The sequence below is a fragment of the Ascidiella aspersa genome, chromosome 8, assembly GCF_963924565.1.
Source record: "Ascidiella aspersa chromosome 8, kaAscAspe10.2, whole genome shotgun sequence".
Lineage (NCBI taxonomy): Eukaryota > Metazoa > Chordata > Ascidiacea > Phlebobranchia > Ascidiidae > Ascidiella > Ascidiella aspersa.
The window spans coordinates 25,681,271-25,696,248 of NC_139454.1; the positions used below are offsets into that span (position 1 = coordinate 25,681,271).

The 14,978-nt window shown below is 37.1% G+C and overlaps 1 protein-coding gene across 1 annotated transcript in view; it reads right to left on the bottom strand.

The window, feature by feature from the left end:
- Nucleotides 1–299: 299 nt before the first annotated feature.
- The window catches only part of LOC146137049 (uncharacterized), a 36,785-nt gene continuing 22,106 nt past the window's right edge, over nt 300–14,978 (bottom strand). The window contains exons 24-40 of the mRNA XM_083395089.1: nt 14,664–14,769; nt 14,047–14,260; nt 13,056–13,245; nt 12,637–12,739; nt 12,032–12,162; nt 11,060–11,244; nt 10,157–10,260; nt 9,657–9,789; nt 9,204–9,321; nt 8,228–8,369; nt 7,525–7,681; nt 6,724–6,849; nt 5,902–6,109; nt 4,044–4,144; nt 3,256–3,372; nt 2,451–2,490; nt 300–559 (exon numbers count right to left, since the gene is read on the bottom strand). Of these exons, the coding sequence (XP_083251215.1) occupies nt 371–559; nt 2,451–2,490; nt 3,256–3,372; nt 4,044–4,144; nt 5,902–6,109; nt 6,724–6,849; nt 7,525–7,681; nt 8,228–8,369; nt 9,204–9,321; nt 9,657–9,789; nt 10,157–10,260; nt 11,060–11,244; nt 12,032–12,162; nt 12,637–12,739; nt 13,056–13,245; nt 14,047–14,260; nt 14,664–14,769 (2,364 nt within the window). The 3' untranslated portion in view covers nt 300–370. The remainder of the gene's footprint in view (nt 560–2,450; nt 2,491–3,255; nt 3,373–4,043; nt 4,145–5,901; nt 6,110–6,723; nt 6,850–7,524; nt 7,682–8,227; nt 8,370–9,203; nt 9,322–9,656; nt 9,790–10,156; nt 10,261–11,059; nt 11,245–12,031; nt 12,163–12,636; nt 12,740–13,055; nt 13,246–14,046; nt 14,261–14,663; nt 14,770–14,978) is intronic.

Genomic DNA, 14,978 nt, shown 5'->3' on the forward strand with positions numbered 1-14,978 from the left:
TCTGAAGAAATTGAAACCGACATAGCACAATAACACATAGGAAACAATCAGAAGTGAAAAAATCGTCCTTTTCTCAACTTTCAAACTTTCTTTCCTGGTTCATAAAGATGCTTAAAACTGATTTATTTTTGTCTAGCTTTTCTTGCAATTGTAGGCTGTTGGTGAATTTGCTAATTTCTGCCTGACAGTTCTGTCAACTCTAGATTTTTCCTAATCGTATTTCGCGCTTATTTGTCACATCGTTGCGTAATTGTAGCGGTGACAAATAACATCAAAATTAGCTCAAAAAACAATTCTGTTGATCATTAGCGTACAAATATACATATTAGTTATAGGCCTATGAACGCAGGGTAAAAAGACTAAGTTAAATTTAAGAAAAAAAAGCAGAAAATCTTTCTGAAAACCAAACCCTTTCCTCTGCACATATAACTTGCTTTAGGTCTACTATTGGACAAAAACCTAAGACTAGAGATAAGGGTATGTTAGTTGTAGTTACATCTTTCCAAAGGGCCGTGCAGTAAGGTAGGACATCGATGGCACGTTGACAGATCCGAATCGCCTAAAAAAGATGTTTTTATAAATTATTATAAGAAGGAAAACTATTTGAAGATGAACTAGCTGAAGTGAATCTGACTTTAAAAAACGTGAGAATGGCTCAAACGAGTTTTGCTATCATAAAACCACTCAATTGGAGAGTTTAATTTTGAAAGATATATTCTCCAATTGTTGTAAATTCACTGTAAATAAACAAAAGTTAGTTTTTAAGGTTTAACAGTTTAGATACACTCGTAACCCAAAAATGACGCATTGGTTAAATTAGGTTATTTGTAGCCGTTGTGTCAGTGTGTATATTTTACAGGTGGAATTGTCAAGTTCTAATTATAATCAATCTTTCAAAGGTCTTAACTAACATTAGAAGAGTACGCGCAAAAGGCTTGGTCGATAAAGCAGTCAAAAAAATGAATGAGCAATTATTTCTCCGGAAATTTTATTTTCTCCTAAGTGACTCTGTGAGGTAAATTAGGCAATTTAAACCTGCATGTAAATGCTTTGGGAGATGGTAGACCCCCCACTGTACGAAATATAATCACATTTAAAGAACCATTTAAACCCAATATTTCTGCAGCTGTCCGATATCTTAGACTTAATGGAAGTCGATTTCTATTATCGATTTACTTTTATGTATTTTATTTGTGAATGTTAAAGCTTGTTCGTGAAAATGTAAAAATATTGTATCGCAAATTTAAACTTACAATTCCACGTGCGTGCATTCGGTAGCATTCAAAACAAATACAAACAGGTAAATCGACCAAGTAAATTGGCTACACTTAACATGTCGAACGGCTGCAAAATTTTAGGTTTTAAAAAGGAGAAAATTTTGTAGTGGGGGTCTACCATCTCCCTAAGCATTTACATGCAGGTTTAAATTGCCTATTTTACCTCACAGAGTCACGTAGGAGAAAATAAAATTTCCGGAGAAATAATTGCTCATTCATTTTTTTGACTGCTTTATCGACCAAGCCTTTTGCGCGTACTCTAATAATGTTAGTTAAGACCTTTGAAAGATTGATTATAATTAGAACTTGACAATTCCACCTGTAAAATATACACACTGACACAACGGCTACAAATAATTCAATTTAACCAATGCGTCATTTTTGGGTTACGAGTGTATCTAAACTGTTAAACCTTAAAAACTAACTTTTGTTTATTCACAGTGAATTTACAACAATTGGAGAATATTTCTTTAAACGTAAACTTTCAAATAAAGTGTTTTCATGATAGATAAACTTGTTGGCGTCATTTTTGGGTTACGAGTATTTGTCAACTGTTAAACCTATTTACAGTGAATTTAAAATTGCTTCGTATTTTGGAGTAGCTTAACTGTAAAACATAAAACAAATATATATAAGTAAGACGTATTTTATGTACACGGCGAAGTAGACATAAGGGTACCGTGGTCGGTTATCAACATTCAAGGAGCTAAGTTAATAGAGCGACAGTCCCGGTATGACTGAGGTCGTGAGTTCGAACCTCATCACAGGCTAGTTTTACAAACAGGATGCAGCAGGCAACGGTGCTATGGTTGTTTCTTGACTTGCTCCCCTCTGAGCCTGTGTAGCTTAGTTAATAGAGCGAAGGTCCCGGTATGGTTGAGGTCGTGATTTCGAACCTCACTACAGGCTAGATTTTTTTAGCTGGCTATTCCAAGGAAGGGTTATAAAAACGTTAGTTTCATTGCGTCACATATTGGTTACGAGTGAGGTGTGCTACCTTCCTAACTGTTAAACCTTGACAAGCTTTCACACAACCGTGCTCCATCAGGTCAGAGTCAATTGTTTTACTAATGATGGCCGCCGTGAAGTTTGAAGAACAAAACTAATTACAAGGGAGCTTCATTTGACTAATATTATGCCCGGTAGCAGCCTAGCAGCAGTTCATATATTTACCTTCTTGTATTTTTTCACTGCAAGGTTAGCGGCAACTGACCTGTAACGAGCAAAAACAACGGGATATCCCGGGTTAGACTTGCACTTAATCAGGGCTACCTAAACTGGGGCCCGTGGGGTTATGTTTACTATATTTAGGGGGTCGGTGAAGGTGTAATTGAAATATGTGTGTACAGTTTAGAAATCGTAATAATTTTGCAAAGAAGAATTTAGTTAAAAAAACGCTTTGGGGCCCTATACTTGAACGCATTCAGACTCCGTTTCAGTTTTAAATTTGTTGCACCAAAAACAGCAGTTTTCTTAAGTGTATAACTGTTTATGACGTCATTATGACGTCATCTTTAAACATTTCATGCCGACCCTGGTCCAAACAAACCTACATTTTTTAGGGGTCCACGTCAAAAAAGATTAAGACCTCTGCACTAAAAGTCAATTGCCGAAGTAGAATTTACAGGCAATGATTATTATTGAACACAACAAAGACTCGAGGGGTCTAATTGATGGCAAACAAATGTTCTTTGATATATAGTGTTATCCTTTTCTGAAAATGTGTTACTTGATTTCTTTCGTATCTTCTTAAAATAATTTTAAAAAATTCCATTTTTTAAAGCAAAACACCGCAATGACGACATTATCTGTTGATGAATAATAAACCGCAAAAACTTTCACCTAATCAGTTTAATTCTTATTTGATGATGCCAATGATTTCCGATACTTCCTATACTAATAAACCATTTTTTTTATAAAAAGCGCCACAATACCATGCCAGGTGAAAAAAAAGTGTCTCAAAGCCTTTTTTACTCACATCTTCCAGATTCTGACGTCATAGCAACCGCTGTTGCCACGCGACGGTGACGTCACGCGCCAAAGTGTCGAGATGACGGAAGCATTGTCGTGATGACGTAATAGAGGACCGGCGGCTCTGTGACGAAACAATGAGATTGAACGTTTCAATTTTTATATTTTGTTTGTTCGATCATAGTAATGACAATTTGGTTTCGGCCGCGATACATATTATTAAATATCGGTGCTGGGATAAAATGTTAAGTGTCAGACATCCCCACTTGTAAAATCCCAATGATGTTACTAAATATACAATTACCATTATAAAGCAGGAGTTACCAAACTTCTGTAAGGCCTAGCCATCGCGGGCAGGGTAAAAAAATTGTCTAACTTGAAAACCTAATTATAATTTAGCGCAGAAAATTTAAATAACTATGCAATAATACCTGCATTGAGCCTTAACAAATTGTCTTAAAGTTTAAAATTCTATTAACATTTAGTTTGGATTGTAACCGACAACATTTCAACTGTACTTTATTTTCATTAATAAAACATGCCGCGGGTCGTATGTTGCCCAGGTCTGCTGTAGAGTCTAGGCCGGACTCGGGTTTATTTTTAATCGCCTCCGCATCCCTGGTTATTACTGTACAAAAAGATACGGGAGGGAGGAAAAATTATTGCGCTATTAATGCGTCACAAAATGCACACTGAAAAGATATCAAAAAAATAAACAAATAAAAATTGAAGTGAAATTAGAACGAGGAAGTTAAACCGAGCCAAGAAACCCTGTGTTTTTTCACTTAACCTCACCTCAGCAGTAGAGGGACGTTGGTTGGCATTAGTTCGGCCAGCATGGAGAGGGCGACCTGCTTCTGACGAGCTGGGAAACAGCTTGTGAATATTTCGCAAACCTGGAACAAGATTAGGCAGCATTGGTTGCCTGTAATTGTCAGCTAGCACACTTTAAAGTGAAAAAAATTATAAAAAAAATGTAAACGAAGGAAAAAAATTGGCGCGGGTCTAGAATCCTACCACTTTGTTTAGGTTCAGTAACGAAACCAGCCGTTAAAATTGAAGTTGCAAACCGGGAGAATAAATATAACAATACTTGAACCACCCGAACCCAAATGCTAGCTGGACCCTAACCTTAATAATGTGCGTTAAAAAAGATCGGCACCTATACCATCCTAGTATCGAGTACCTATACCATCCTAGTATCGGACGAGTACCTATACCATCCTAGTATCGGACGAGTACCGATACCATCCTAGTATCGGACGAGTACCGATACCACCCTAGTATCGGACGAGTACCGATACCACCCTAGTATCGGACGAGTACCGATACCACCCTAGTATCGGACGAGTACCGATACCACCCTAGTATCGGACGAGTACCGATACCATCCTAGTATCGGACGAGTACCGATACCATCCTAGTATCGGACGAGTACCGATACCATCCTAGTATCGGACGAGTACCGATACCATCCTAGTATCGGACGAGTACCGATACCATCCTAGTATCGGGCGAGTACCGATACCATCCTAGTATCGGACGAGTAACGATACCATCCTAGTATCGGACGAGTACCGATACCATCCTAGTATCGGACGAGTACCGATACCATCCTAGTATCGGACGAGTACCGATACCATCCTAGTATCGGACGAGTACCGATACCATCCTAGTATCGGACGAGTACCGATACCATCCTAGTATCGGGCGAGTACCGATACCATCCTAGTATCGGACGAGTAACGATACCATCCTAGTATCGGACGAGTACCGATACCATCCTAGTATCGGACGAGTACCGATACCATCCTAGTATCGGACGAGTACCGATACCATCCTAGTATCGAGTACCGATACCTACCACTGGGAATCGTGTATCGGCTCCGATTCGATATTTTTGGATTTTCTGTTTGCCGGGCATTTTCAAGCCGGACCCGAACCTTCATACTGTGTATTGATTTGATAATTATTTGAACGCGTGGCAGGATTCTAGACCAGCGCCACAAAATTATTCCGCGTATGCCGTTGTTTTAAAGTTTGTTCCAATCGAAAACGAAGCAAAGTTAAGAATATTTGCCCAAATGGCATTTCCTCTTGTTAATTAATATCCAAACAAACAGTGACTAAACTACAAAATTTTATTTCCGATACGAAAAGATATCGCAGTTTAATCCATGATTTGAAAGTCAAAGCAGCGATTCTAGCTTTAAAACGGTAATTTACCAAAGAAAGTAAGTTAACAACTTGCAGTTACTAAACACATTAAACAAATTGTGGTCTCCTTAAACGTTGAAAAAAATAACCCTAAGGTTTAAATTTCATACATTTTGCTAGCTTGAGCATACTAATGACGTCATTTGTATCGAACCGCGACATTTTCCCCAGAAAAATTTCGGGCATTGGTTTTGAAAAAAGTCAAGTAACGCACATACTCGAGTTAAAACCCGAGTAAGATTTCTTTGAATTTAGCTAATATTCTAAACAAATTGAGCATGGTAGTGACGTCATTTGTATCAGATCGCGATATTTTTCCACAAAAAAGCCGGTATTGGTATCGGAAAAAATGCTAAGTATCAGACATACTCGGTTTAAAAATCAACTAAGATTTATTTAAATTTAGCTAAGATTCCAAACAAATCAGACCGCCTACCGTATTATGCAAAGTGTAGTCGTTGAAATAGCACTTGGAAATGTCACCAGCACCAGATTCCACTGCGCGTTTAGCTGGGAACGATAGCAGACACCTTCGTGTGAGTTGGACCAAGTTACGGAACCATTTTGTCCTTTGCTCCGACACACAACCATCCGCGTGGTGGCGGTCGAGATCAGCGGCGGTGGAGCGATAATAAAGAAGAAAACTGTAGAAAAAAGTAAGAATTCTTTGTCTAGCTTTTGCATGTGTTTCCACAACAAAGACTTGCCCTCCAACAGAACACATAATGCCGACGATAAAACTTAAAAAAAATTTATAATATCATCAGTGATGACGCCATTTATTTATGTGGCGGAATGCATATTTACATTAAAAGTTTAAGACTTTACTGACTGATATTTGTTCGAAGCGGTGCGCTTCTCTCTATAATTCTTTGTCCACGAATTATTTTGATAGTGTATAGCAGGGTTAGCCAACACGTCGATCGCCATATTTCACCTGGTCGATCGGGTCGAATGTGTTACGTCATTACAGTAGCTGTCGCACACAAGCGGAACAGTAGAATGACCCATTGTTGTCTGGACAAGCCTAATAAAGCGTTGACGTAACAAATTAACCTCCATCGCTGGGTTGGAATGCAATTAACGCTTAAGATGTTTGATAAGTGTTTTTGAGACCTTTTTACTGAACCAGTCGATCGCGAGCAGTATTTTCAACACGATGATGGAAATGAATAAAGAAAAATTCTAAATGTTCAAAGCGATACTTCTGTACGGGCTTCGATATTCTTACTATGTATTTTGATTTTAATGTACTTACTGGATCCAAATATCCTTGAGGGCGTGTTGACTTGTAACGTTGTGAACAGCAGCTTGAAATACAGAACTAACTCTTGGTAAGCCAAGCATTCGGGAACTCCCCTCGAAAGTAAGTTGAGTGAGTAGACTAAAAAATAAAAGATGGCAGCTTAAAAAAGATATTTCAGATGAAATCGAAATTAAATCAAGCAGGGCGATTTTAGATCTCATTGGATTAACCTTTCTAGTTAAGCAAATTTGATTGAAGCATTATCAACTCACCAATCCATGGTAAGTAAACAAATTAACCCAAAAAACGCTTACTAGTCAAAAATCAACTGAAATGCTTATCAAAATCTAAAAATCGCCTTTTAAGCCACTGTTTCTCAGCCTTTCGACGCGACCCAGATACTAATCTTAAGTACAACAGAAGCTCAACTTTTTGTAAACGAGCAACACAGGAAACATTAGCAGTTTGAGCTGTAGCTTTATATCGCTATGGCAGTGTGGCTAAATTTTGAAGAAATTTTGCTCAAAGCCAACACTGACTATTAAACACTTTGTGTGGCCGAAGCAATTATATATTTCGCATTTTGCTTAGCATATGCTATAGCCTTAGTATTTTTTCGATTCTTGACGATTTTGAAAAAATCTAATTTTCATGGGTAATTTACAGGATTTTTCAACAAAAAACGGTTAGAACCGCCTTAAACTGGTTTATTCAAGAATTTGTGGCAATTAGAAGCAAAAATTTTTTTTTCGGTAAAATCTTTCCATGTCTTTTAAAAAACTTCGCCCTTGAGCACCCAAATACGTCACGCACCAATAAATCAGCCACAGGTAAGGCTTGTTGTCCTGGAAACCATCCGTTGTGACGTCACAGGTGATCTTGAGCGCTCCACCAATCAGGAGCGCGGATTCGTGCTTGAGTAGTTGCTTGTAGAGACGGCAAAGTGCAGGGATGGTGGCGGGCTCTTGGTCTAAAAACACAAGTTGGAAGATTTTAAACCGAGTGTTCGCCTATAGAGCAGATATGGACAAACTACGCGGTACAGGTCCGGCCGCCAAACAATTTAGTCTATATTTCGTATGCTTTGTTATAAGCCTTTACGTATTTGTTACGCACATAAAATAAATTCAAATAATATTAAAAGACTTAAAAAGCTTAGGTTCAATAAAACGAAATACAACGTCGCCACATAACTTTAAGAAAAAAATGCAAGATATTCAAAGAGGAAAAACTGAAATGATCGACAACTTTTACACACAATTAGTAACAAAACGGTATAAATGCCATGGTCAACACATTAAAAACTACCTTTTTAATTGTTTTTTAATGGCGCTTTTATAACACTTTTAACACAAGCTGAACATAAAATAATTTTAAACTATTTCAATACTTTTAGAAAAAAAACACTTTCAAAGCATTTTCAATAAGTAAATCAATTTAAAGACATTCAAAGATCCACAGACTTTGTGGCAACCCTGGATATAAATGCTCTACAAAAAGCTTTCATAAAAGCTACCTTCAACTTGCACAAACTTCCTTATACATGTGTCCATGTGGAGCAGAGCCTCTGTTGTGTTGTTTCGTGTGCTCAGGTACATCGCTGCAGTGTATACGAGCTTCACTGAACCAGGACATTCCGTAACAGCACTCTGCAGCGCCTACAAGTACAACAGGGTTAGGTTGGTTCAACAATTCAGGCGCTTCTTTCTAAAGCAATATATTGAATTCTCGAGCATAATGGTTGGAGGTTTACGTTAGACGTAGTGAAATGTGTGGAATTTTGAACGTAACATTAACGTACACAAAAAACGTTACGTACTTCATATAGACGTTAACATTCCTTGGTTTTGAGTCTTTTTATTGGATAACATGTCAGCACACGTGAATTGTAAATGATTAACCTTAATTTTTCGGGATACGATTATTTACCACCCACATTTATATGGGAATGAAAACGATTTTAAGAAAAACTTTAAGTTCTGTTACTGGGTTCCAATGTCAGGTAATATGGGTTCCTGTATGCTTAGCTCAAAAACCTTAAAACGAAGATTACGCAGAGCGTTTGCCTCGGCCTAGTTGACAATTAAAAATAGAATTAGTTTGGAGCATAATTGTTGAAGGTTGTAGTTAGGTGTAGAATGAATATCATAGGCCATACATAAGTACGTAGCATTTTAAACGTGATATCCCCACTACGGTTTCTCTACATTGGTAAAACATGTCAACACTCTGTGTGATTTGTAAATGAATACTCTAGCAAATTCGAGATATAATTCTCTGCCATTCACATTTGTATGGAAGTGAATACGGTTTTTCTCATAACCCAGATCTAATAAGGTTAAAGTTCTGTTACTGAATTCAATCTCAGCCAACATAGGTGACTATTTGTTTAGGTCTAAAAACCTTAAAAGGAAGAGCGTTAGCCGCGGCCTAGTAAACAATTAAGAATAAAAGGAAGAGAAGGAAATAAAGAAGCCATTAAACGCCCATACTTTTGTTATGATGTCCTGGTTGTTTGACCTCAGTAAACAGTTAATACACGTCATCCATAACTCAGTCACGTGACATCGGTCAACCGTGTCGTCTGACGTCAGCACTTTGATCAGCTGACTGAAAAATAAACAAAATATAAAATTTTAACTTGGTCTGGTTTGAAAACATGTTCTTTGTGAGTCTTTTCATGTTGTAATCTTCCAGGTTCGATATCAAAGATAAATGAAACGAGAATTTTTTTACATTTCTTTTAACGCGAATAACTTTTTGTCTTTAAAAAGTTTCTTTTTCATAATAATGTAATTCAAACTATACAACATGAATGGCACTGCATTATGTAAAATCCTTAGAAATAGTGTTCGAAAACTTCAGTTTATAGTTCACACAGACTACAAATCATTGTCCTTGAACAAGGTTTTCTACAAAAATCGTCTCCCAATTTGCTGAAATACCTGCAAGTGATTGACACCGCTTCCCAACGTTTTAACGACGCCTCAAGTTCCACTAGGGAGCGATAGAGAGGCAGGCATGCGATGACGTTTTGAGCGGGACTCTGTGATTGGTCGTCACAGATCAGGAGCGCCTCTGAGGGAAAAAACGATGGAGTTGGAAACAATTAGCGCAGTGTTTCCCAACCTTCTCAAAGTACTAACAATCCACACATAAAGAAATTGCAATTTTGTGAACGTTTCGAACAAATCTGAAGATAAAGACTGGACGTTGTAGTTAAACGCACAATGAATATCAAAGCCCATACAGAAGTAAGTAGCATTTAAAAATTTTCGAATAAACTTTAAGAAATTGCTGGAGGTTGTATAGTTGGACGTAGAATGAATACCAAACTCAAAATGCCAGCTACTTCTATATGGGATTTTATATTCTTACTCTAACTACAGCCTCCAGTCATTATGCTTTAATCTCAAATGGTGTTAGTATTTCAATTCCTTCTCACCTTTAAAGAGGGCGTGCAACCTCTCTGTAGTGTTGTGGTAAGGACTGGCAAATGGTAGGACGATATCCCCACAGTCGCTAACACATAAGCCGTGGTCGAGTTTGCTGTAAGGAACATAATTACAGAGATAGTGGTAAATATTTTCCAAAAGTGTGCCCAAAATACAAAGCTGATATTTACCTTATTAATTAAACGACAAAAAGGACCTTTTAGAAGGTAAATGCGTGAAATTATTCGCCAATTTACCATAACTGTGGATTAATAAAATGACATCTTGCTGAAGTAATTAACTTATATAGGCAATCGTTCAGTTCAAAATGACCAAAAAGTCCTTGGTAAAATGCGTAAAAATAATCCTCGATGTACCTTAGGTTGGAGTACAATGTTTTAGAATGACTTTCCCCGTAAAAAAAATAGTTCAAGCGCGCCTCTATAGTGAATAAATGACTTTTTACTAAGGTAATGAAAGATATACCCACATAAGTGTTCAATAACTACGATCTAGTCACAAACGTTCTTTTAGAACAGGGGCCCTTAAATTGGGATGAATGAACCCTTGGGCGTCCATAACCTAGTTTTAGGGGGACCATAAAGGCCTACTTGAAATATTGGTGTACATTTAAGAAGTGGGGCCTAATCATTTTTTCAAAAAAAAAAAACAGTTTTAATAAAATAAAAGGTTTTGCACTGAATGTATTTAGACTCCGTTTTACTTTCACATTTTTAGACCGAAATCAGCAAATTTACAAAGTCTATTTGTGCTTTGACGTACATCTATTTTTGAACAATTGTTGCCTACTGTTGGCGACGCGAGGCCTAAAAAAATTGTATAGACTCACGTTAAAAAGAGTTTAAGAACCCCTGTTTTAAAAAAACAACGCGTGTAAATAGTCGTCAATGTACCTCAGGCTATCGTCAAATAGTGCGTCAGGGAGCGACCCAAACTCGCTCAAGTGGATAAAGCAAAGGTAAAGCGTGCAGGAGTCACGTTGGTTGACTGGTAGTTGTAGACCTTGTGACCAAGTGGAGTTCTGCCCAGGGGAATCGATGGCCGCTGATTTCAACGATAGAAGCTGCTGCAATGTTTCCTAAATGTGCATTTTAAATAGTGGTTCTCGACCTGTGACTGTTTTTTTACAATATTTTGACGGACAGAAACTATATTTTAAAATTAATTTATTACACAAGACCACGTCAAACTACCGGAGTCTAAAATTTGACATGCGCATGTAAATTTCGAAACTGATGAGGCTGCCAACTGTAAACTGTAAAGGTAAGCGACAAGAAAGGTTTAGAAGCAATAATTTAGGGAGAGGCGCAACTGTTACAACAAAATACATATCAACAAATGGGTAACAAACTAATATAGATCTTGTTTTTAAAATACATACTAAGATTGTGGTAAAGGTTGGCTAATAATAAACTGAAGAGACAGCATTAAAAGCAGTTGGTATTAAAAACATAAATTACAAGCAAAAATTTAAAAAATCGCTAAACATATTACACAAGCAACATGTTCCTGTGTACATACCATTCAATACATGCTGTTCCTGTGAATAAACTGATGCCGCCAGACGTTGTAATAATTGTAATGTTATTTTCCTAGGCCGGCTGTATGTTTAATTAAATGTACCGCCGTTTCGACAACCTATATTTCCTGTATAGGTTATCATAACGTCGGTACGTAAAAAAAATAAAAAAATATATTAATGCCTTCGTGTGTGAAATCATATAAGACGCTGCGAAACATAATTTATATCTAGATTCTAGATATTATTGCATTGGCGCCAGGACTTTTCACAGCGATTTTATATTTAAGGCTGTGGTTCCCAACCTTTTTTAGCTTTCGTCAGTCAAGTGTTAATTGATACTTACTTGAAACTTTCCCACAGCTCCGTCCCTTCCAATGCATTGACATGCAAGATGCGAACGTTCGATCACTGAGCTGAGAAGCCAGGACGAGTAGTAATCAAACTCGTGATCCAAACTTAACGAACTTTCACCGTCTGGGCAAGAGTCAAAATATGGTTATTAGGATTAACAATATTAAACTGCAGCATAATAGTTGGACGTTGTAGTTAGAAGCAGTAAGAATATCAACATAAAATATTATTCTAAACGTTTAAAATGCTACCTACTTCTGTATTGCCTTTGATGTTGGCCAGTAAAATAAAAGGTATTGAGTTAGAAAGAGAAAATATTTTGATCATTTATTATCTTTGCAAAGTGGAAAAATAATGAATTAGAAATTAGAGAAATAAAAACAGTTTTTTTTATGGTAAGATGTAAATTATGGGCATTATTATAGAGGTAATTAGACGATTGCTCTTGTCAATAAGGCGTACAAAGGATAAAATGATTTTCGTGGTAGAAAAATAGAAAGACAAATAAGTGAAAAAACGACTGTTAATGTAAATAGGCAAGAAAAACACAAACAAAAACGTAGTAAAAAAATTTTCGTCAAGAAACTTTTAATTTACCGTCATTTTTCTCGGCTACAATTTGATCTCGGTAGATGAGGTTTTGTATAATTTGCTGATAAAGTCCGTCCAATTTTGCGTAAGACCACTTCCACTTCATTATCTGAGCAAATAAAACAATGTAAATAGACTGAATTACACTGCTGTTAATACTATTGCTAAAACATAAAGTTCAAACAACAATTAATCACCATTTTTCTTCAATATAAGTTGTTTTTAGATGCCGTTTTGAAAACCTACTGATGTGTCGTAAAGACGTACTTAAAATTTATTAAAATGTTTTTTTGTTTTATTTAACAGAAAACTCTGAAAACCATTACGACAAAAAGTGCCATGAAAATAATTGAAAAAAACCCTAGTATTGTTCAATGTCCACAAAACATACACCCGACTACTCCCAAGGCAATGTTAGTACTCACTTCACTCCAACATCTTCTGGAGTACGGAAGAATCGAGATGACTTGCTCGATGACGCTCTCCTCAAGGTCAGAGTCGCCCAGGTCGCCATGGTGATGATGACGTAACAATGGCAGGTAGGCGCACCAAAGCTGCTCCGAAGACTCGTTACGCTCGATGCCAAGACACAAAGCGTTAAGGGCAAGGTTGAATCTGAACGGAAAAAAAAGGTCGTTTGAAATGTACCTCTTAATCTAGGGCAGGAGTAACCCGTTCCTAGTCGCAGGCCTGACCCAAATTTATAGAGGTCTCGGCGGGCCGTTATACACTTAAGCGATAAAGCGTTTGCGTTTGTTTGGATTAAAATCGAGTCAGCACAGCAGGACAGCGTCACCGATGATCACACTAAAAAGGTGTACAATATAAAAACATGCAATGAATTTGTTCGTCTAGTTTCTGGTGTAATTTGAATAGGACTGTTAAACTCTTGGTATTATTTACGTTTGAATTTAAACGACGCAGTAAACTACTGCGAAGCACAATAAATTGAAATCAGATACATTCAGTTAGCGAAACTTATATCAATTGTGCGGCGCCTTGAGTTAAAAACATTTTCTCCAAAGGCAATCAAACTAACAAAAGACTAAATAAATTTTATTTACAATATAAAGGATATGGGTGTCACGGTAATAACAAGACTTTTCAGATCTTCTTTGAAGCATAATTGGGGGCTTTAGTTAGACGTAGAATGAGTAATAAAGCCCGCAGAAGTAGTAAGCATTTCTTAGCCGGTTTGAATAAAGAGATATTCGAAACGTTCAAAAAAAAATCTACTTCTGTTTGGGTTTTCATATTCTTATTACTTCTAACTACGACCCTCAGTCATTATCTTAAGATTTATTCCAAACGTCCACAAAACGCCACCTACTTTTGTAAAGGTTTTTTTTGCTATTCTTATTACGTTAGAGTTAGAAGTTCTATTTTGGCCTCAACACAATCCCAAGTACCACAAACCTCTGTATCCTCGCTTCGCCGTTCAGTTGCTCCAGGTTGAGGCTGTACACGTAAGCAAGCCGAATCCTTGATTCCACGTGGTCAGGCTCACGCTGGAGGGCGCTCGTGAGGTGGTGGACTTCACGCTCGAATTCATCCGGGTCACTGAAGCGGAACCGCTCAGCTGGCTCTGGGATTATTTCGTCCAGGGTTGTTTGGTTGAACCAGGAGAAAACTAAAATACGCAAAAATAGGGTTTGTTTGATTTTTTAATAGGCAGGTGAAGTTTTAACTTTCCTACACGTTATAGCTTTGTAATAAAAAAGTATGAGCTTCTGGTGCCAACCTGAACAGACGTATATGTTCAGAAAACATTATTTACGTTATTAAATTACATTTTTAGGATTTAAATGGCCGGTATACTGACATCAGGTCTGACTGGCAACTGCTAAGACTCAAGTTAACATAATTTCAGTTAAAACTATGTTGAAAATGAATAAAAAGAATGTTTAAAATGCATCCTATTCATTTTACGTCTAACTACAACCTCCAGCCATTATGATCCTCAGTTAAACCTAATTTTCCGCAGTATTTTGACGCGCAGTTTAGAAGTTAATGCAAAGGGTCGTGAAACAAACCTGTATTTGCGCTTGAATCTTCGTCTGCTTCCGCAGATTGCTCGACGTTAGATTTGTAGAACCGTAGAGGCGGGTTATTGCGCACAAGAGAAATTGAGCTGAGCGGCTGCAAATATAAACAGGGTTTTTAGATAAATAATACAAAACACATTTAAAAGAAAACTAGCAGTTTTATTTAATAGTTGACTGACAAATCGTAATATGAATAGGATTTTTATATATATAATACCAAAACCATTCAAAGACTTGTTTCTTTTAATTAGAAGGGCCTAAAATTGGATTAATCGACCTTTTTTGAACATTATTTGAAAACAA